This window comes from Perkinsus marinus, assembly GCF_000006405.1.
Source record: "Perkinsus marinus ATCC 50983 genomic scaffold scf_1104296955874, whole genome shotgun sequence".
Lineage (NCBI taxonomy): Eukaryota > Perkinsozoa > Perkinsida > Perkinsidae > Perkinsus > Perkinsus marinus.
In genome coordinates, this window is record NW_003207677.1 from 691,707 (window position 1) to 698,192 (window position 6,486).

At 46.3% G+C, this 6,486-nt stretch overlaps 1 protein-coding gene across 1 annotated transcript in view; it reads right to left on the bottom strand.

Moving 5' to 3' along the window:
• Nucleotides 1-5,211: 5,211 nt before the first annotated feature.
• The window catches only part of Pmar_PMAR020597 (retrovirus polyprotein, putative), a gene marked incomplete at both ends in the record, with an annotated part of 4,618 nt that continues 3,343 nt past the window's right edge, over nt 5,212-6,486 (bottom strand). Inside the window, one exon of the mRNA XM_002775573.1 lies at nt 5,212-6,369. Within this exon, the coding sequence (XP_002775619.1) occupies nt 5,212-6,369 (1,158 nt within the window). The remainder of the gene's footprint in view (nt 6,370-6,486) is intronic.

Sequence of the window (6,486 nt, forward strand, 5' to 3'; positions counted from 1 at the left end):
GGGATAACAACAGGATGCCAGTCACGTGGGAATCACGAGACGGAAGTAGACGGTCGTACAACGGACGAGACGGCAACATCCTCTTTCATGCAAATATCATGCTAATTTCATGAACATGCACGTAAATCCCGATCAATCTCTACTATATACTAATAGGAGTGAACAAATCGTGCGTCAAAAAGTTGACTCCGTTCTTGGTTTGGCATATCCGCGTCTGATTTTCTCTGGGTACCTTACATGCCATTGAGACTATCCAGTACTACATTTGTCGTGCGACGAAGCTCCCTATGATTCACAGTATCTCTTGCATAGCGTGATCGATCAAAACGATTTAGATGTGTTAAACCGTCACAAAAATTTGCTCCGAGTAATTAATTCACAATCGTTTCCGTGCCTGTTTTCGGTTCCTTCCAGATTGTGTCTTACTGTCAACACCCCTACATATATCATGTTCGCCGTATACTTGGTACACTTACATTCTATCAAGAACTGCCTTTTCCGTATCACTTACTGTAGCCGTATTTGTAAGATCGACCCTAATAGATATGCGCCGATATACATTGTGTTAAAACGTTACAGGAAATTATTCACAGCAAGAATAATGCCTTTTCTCTATCTGATCAGCTTTACACCCTTAATACCTACTAAACACTTATTAATCTTTTACCATACGATAGCTTTGTGTCATACGCTTTTTTCTCACTAGCACGTTCAGTTTTCATGGAGATTTCTACCACATTGAACATGCGCCGATGTACACTGTGCCAAAAATTCACGACATTCACTGTCCACAGTCTGTGATGTGAAGTATAATTTCTATATTTTATGTCACATCACTCTCTCTCTCTCAAAACTCCACCGCCTCTCTCCCACTGCCAACAGATGTGTTGGTAGGGTTTATACATGTCAAGCTTTGACCGCTTCTAACCATGCAATTCACTGAGGTTTCCATACGGAGTACTTCGCGCCTGCAATACTTCATGCTTCGTCGTTTTAATACTGAAGCACTTACATTTACATATGTTATCCTTCTTTACTCTATAACACCTGTATTGTAGGCATTACGAACGACTTGGTTATCCTACAATCTACTTTCATCCGTCGGTATTCATGACGTAGTGTTCAATTTTCACCCTCAATAGTTAATTACTGATCGTGATACCGCTGAGGTACTTGCATCTACACATGCCACTCTTTTCTACATAATAACGCTCCTTTCATGGCATCACCAACTGCAACATCACCCTACCATTCGATACTAACGACGTGGTGACGAACGTCCAACGACTCTGTTGTGCATCCAGATCATCAGCCGATCCGTTTGTGAGGGTTCACTCATTCTTATCACCGACTCTTACTGATGTCGATCATGTGCCGCTCCCAGTCATGCACCATTCTTAGGTATCCGCAACTACTCTTCACTCTCGAGACATTGCCGCTAATCGTGACACAGCCGATGTAATTTATGATCATTTGCTACATAGTGATGCATCTGATTTGGATGATACAACCCACACTGTCACCCAACAATCCTCATTCCGAGTGTGTCATTCGCGGAATCGATATAATCAAACCTCCCATATGCGTGGGTTACAAGTGGCAGTCAACACTTGACAACACAAGACCAATTGGTAATAGAAGAGAGGGTAGTAAAATCCATCGAATTATTCGATTCGAATTATTCGATTCGAATAATACGTCTGTTTCACCCCGAAGCCGATACTGTTCACTTGTAACCGTTTTTGCGATTGACGATTTTTCTACCTCAATGAAGATATTTAACCTCACTCTCTTGGTCGTATGATTGTGAAATGTTCATCATGTGATTCGGTACTCTCTCGTGAAGTCGCAGTCCATATCTGTGTCTCGGCTACCTGCTAAGGTAGCCGTAGGTAGCCGGCTAAGGTAACTAAGCTACCGGCTAAGGTCCATTACCTGCTGGACCTTATGGCTTTGGGATACAAGGGATGTTTCAAAGACGATTAGCACCTCAGTAGGAGTATAGCGATTTCAATACCTTTCAGGAATTCTTATAAACCTGTTTCCATGGCTCGCTTCTTATGTCACACATACACAATATACTCTCCAGTCAACGTGTGATCTACAGCGAATGCTCGCTGCAGTATGAAAGTCCTATTTAAGTAATCCCTTATCGTTTTACGAAATTCTTTGTAATAGACTACTTGCTGCCACTATATCTCTCGCATCAGATCCTAACTCCCGATCTTCAGGAGAACACACACAACGCTATAATTTTCCCGCATCGTTAGGAGGCTATTTCACAAGCCCTCATAAGGAGCAACAATTGTGAGGTACCTTACGGTTTCGTTGCAAGGCACTTTTACATTCTTACGATTTGCGGGGTAGGAGTGAGGTAAGGTGTCACTAGGCTCCTCACCGTAAGGCTCCTTAGTAGGGAGTCCTTACCCTACAAGGAGCAGGGAGAGTCTCCCCACGTAAGGCTATTTCATAAGAGATATTTCAAGCCCCGTCCTTGGTGCCGTGAAATTGCTCCGGTGGTACATTATGGCACTTTATCGCACCGGCCTTACCATTCTCGGTTGTTCGCTCCGCTCTTTCCCGCCAGACCACGCGTCTCGCGGCGAGACACTCGTACGCGGATGTTCTGTCCCTGAACCAAGCAATTAGACTTGCAATTGCATATTCGACTTGGCGCTTTAGAGTTTTACGGTGATGACCGATTGTTCTCGAGCGAGTTGATGGTAGTGTTTTTGAGTTTGCTGTACTCAATGACCATAACCTTATTTTTGAGCTTCATCGGAGCACTGCGTCGACTTTTTCGTACGCGCCGGTATGCTCTATACTCTTAAGCTGAAGATGCACCTCGCGGACCTCAGTACGGAGCACGAAGTGCAACTATAGTGAAAGCACCTCGCGTAAGGTGTAAGTCTCCTTGTCCCTTGCTCCTAAATTAAAGGTGCACCTTAAGGAGCGTTTCCTGTGAAATAGGCCTTAGGGTTCCACTCACTGTCTGCTTCTACTCTGAGCAAAAACGAGCTTGAGAGTTCTGGAGCGAAGCGACGGGTTCTCTAACTTGGAGACTCTAAGTCAGATGAGTTTAAAGACTAAACTCAACATGGATATACAGTAAAGCCTGCATGAGGGAATGATTCGCCATCTTGATCTGCAATTCATGGAGACCCATCAGGTTTATGAAGTTCGTATCCGGAGTTCGACTTGCTACTACCCGATTAAGTACTTAAGTCCATCTGATGGACTCCATCATCGTTTGCCCGACTCGCTTCAATCTATTCAATGCAGTGTACTATCAAGCTGAGTTTTCGACGACTCTGTTGTATCGTGTGTTCATATGACTGGACAGAGCTCAGTATAGCTGCTATATTCTAGTATGCTACGATTCCAGGGTGTGATGTGAGTGGAAATTCAGCACGATGTTCTGTGTTTGGAAATTTCAAGGTGGAAATTTCCGGAATTTCCAGGAAATTTCCGCCAAGGTGCTTCCGGGCTTCTGCGCTAGCGCGCAGTCGGGATCGAGGAAGTACAAGAGCAGCAAGGTCACGAGTTGGAGAGTCCTTTCGTGGGTCCATGCGTTACATTGTCGATTGCGTGTCGCGTTCAGTTCGGGAGCCAATGATGACTCGGAAGGGATGTAGGTGCGTCAATCACGATCACGACTGACGATCCGTCAAAGCAGCTTTGTGAGAGACAGGTTTTCGCTCTCGAAAGACCTCGTTTTTGGGTGGTCGAATTCTGTTCAGTTTCTCGAAGAAATCTGGTTTATCCATGTCTTTGAAGGCTTTCCTGTTATATTGCCTATCTCTTAATGGCACTTTCGTCGCGTAGGAGAAGCTCTGTCTTCGACCCCCGACCACATTACCTGGTGAAAACTCGGGCTGAGCTTGGCCTCCTACCGCTGTAGTACAGGTGCTGTAGTACAGGAGCAAGTATTACTTGCCAAGTAACTAGGTTACTGTAACCCCAAGTTGAACTTCAATACTTGAACTTAGTTCAAGTTCAAGTTCACCTTGCTTCAAGTTGTTTCAAGTGGCACCTCATGACGCACAACGAACGTGGCGGTCCAGTGGATGATGAACTCGACATGGAAATGCTTGGGATCAAAAGTATATCTCCTTATTACTTATCATGGTATGAATTACTTTGCAGTTGCATCTCCGAGCGTTACAGGCGAGCGAGAAAATAGATGCGCTCGACGGAGCGAGGTGAATTGCCATGAATCGCCATGCGAAAACTTGTAAGCGCTCGCCTTGATGATCGATTCCAGCCGTTGGGGCTTTTACGCACAACAACCAGTTCTGAGCATCACTACGATACTCTATCTATGCGGAGAGCTATTCTTAATGCAGAACTAGCTTTTTTATAAACGAAACGTGCGTAGAGATCAGTAAATAGCCATTTTTGTTAGATTTCCTGGAAATTCAAGGGTCGTGGAAATTTTTCCGAAATTTCCTTCGGAAATTTCAGGAATGAAAATTGACACTTGCAAAAATCACACCCTGGTATAGCATACAGTCGCATGTGAATCACCATGTGCTAGCTACTATCTCATATCATCCACACTAACATGATGTTAGTAACATCTAATGATTAGATTGTGCTCCAGAGCGGGCGGCTCTGAGCGACTCTATGTTGTGTCCTTGCTATCATACGATCCGCTAGCAGAATCGTGTTCTCAAGTTACTCCGAAAGTGTTAGCTTGAGAATGAATAAGGAGCGTGGCATAGTACGGTGATTGTTGCGTAAGAAACTGGCACGGTTGAGAGCGGTCAGAATGGGCGCTTGTCTGAATATCTATGGAATGGTTTAACCGTTACGGTTACGAGTGTCACCTATTCCTCTTAATATGGTATCCGCTATGTGACTGGGTATCGAGTGCTCCAATTTCAGAGAGAATTGTCCTTGTTGGAAAAGAAATCGAAAATCTCGTGACTTACTTGAAAAAGTGGCACGCTCCGTATAACATTGATCTTTTCATCTCAACCTGAGACTTCCAAGGACGCATAGGTCTACGTTCTCGATTCAGTGCAACAAGGACATAATTTAACTGGTGTATCTTAACATATCGCTTACACCCCCGAGCGTCAGCGAGCTAGAGAACCCCGGAGCGAAGCGACGGGTTCTGCTAGTTACTCTGGTGAGTACACGCCCCCCGAGAAAAAAGGAAGGACGGAAAAATAAAACAGATCCCACTCTCATACGAGTGATCAAATTTCAGAAAGGAATACCAATCCTCTGTAACATCTTCTTCAGCTCCGCACTTAGACGTCCAGATTTAGTGAGTTTTACTCGTGGTCCCGTACAGACCACATCATTATACTCAAGCTCGACGATGGCGGATCCCTGAACGGTATCATACCAAATCCCAGCTTCGTCAACTTGTAAGCGATCAAGTGTGAGCGTCTCCTGAGCCAAGTTATTCGCGCTAACTCGTCCAAGATCGATACAAACAACGCTCTCTGGATCGTCGCTGGGGTTGCGGAAAACAACGAGGTCACCTTTAGATAGCTCTTCTAACCTCTTCTCTCTCAGGTCCTCAAAATCTGGCAAACCGAAATCACCGTAACGCCGCACAGCATCATTCCCGGGCGCCGCCCATAACTGCCAGAGTGGGGCACGAACACCCCCTGTGAGCTCAGCCATGGATCCCTCGAGATTCAGCACCGTATATGGCCCCAACACGCGACGTTTATGTAGCCCGTCCACTATAATCCTGAATACTCTATCTTGGACCTCAATTGGGGGCTCATGACGAACTGCACCTCCCACCAGGTTGGTTACACGAGCTTCAGCCAAGGTGTGGCGCCAGGTCTCGTGTAAGGTTACCAGTTCATCCCTCAGCTGGCTGAGGTACTCATCAACGCCCTCTGGCTGCTGCTCACCGACCTCGCCCCCTTCCAGAAGTGTCTGAAGGGAGTCACGAGTGCGTCCTCCATAGATAAGTTCTTCAGGGGTCACTGAGCTCCCATAGCGTGGAGATGTGTTATGCAGGCGACTTATAAAGCCCAGATACTTCATGGCGATCGATAGTGGAACATGAGCCGCGAGCTTCCTCAGACCTCCCTTGACAACAGCAACAGCCCGCTCTGCTTCCCCTTGGGGCTGGGGATGATGGCCTGCGCCCGTAGTATGTGAGATACCAAAAGCCTTCAAGGTAGCCTCCATAACCTTCGAAATAAAAGCACTGCCGCGATCGGATTGTAGGTTCAGAGGTGGCCCAAACCGCATACTCCATGCGAGGAGGCCGTCAATGGCAGAATCGGTGGACTGATCGGGGACCAATCTCAGTTCGAGCCATGTACTATAGGTATCAATCAGGACCAATACGCAGGGATCTTTCAGTTCGCCCTGCGATGAGTGGACAGTAACCCCCTGGAAAGGCCCCAAGAAATCAACGACCACCGATTCAAATCGGGATCGGATAGCCCGAGGACGCTGCCCAGCCAAAGGCACTACGCGTAAGGACTCTCGCCGACAGGATAAGCACTG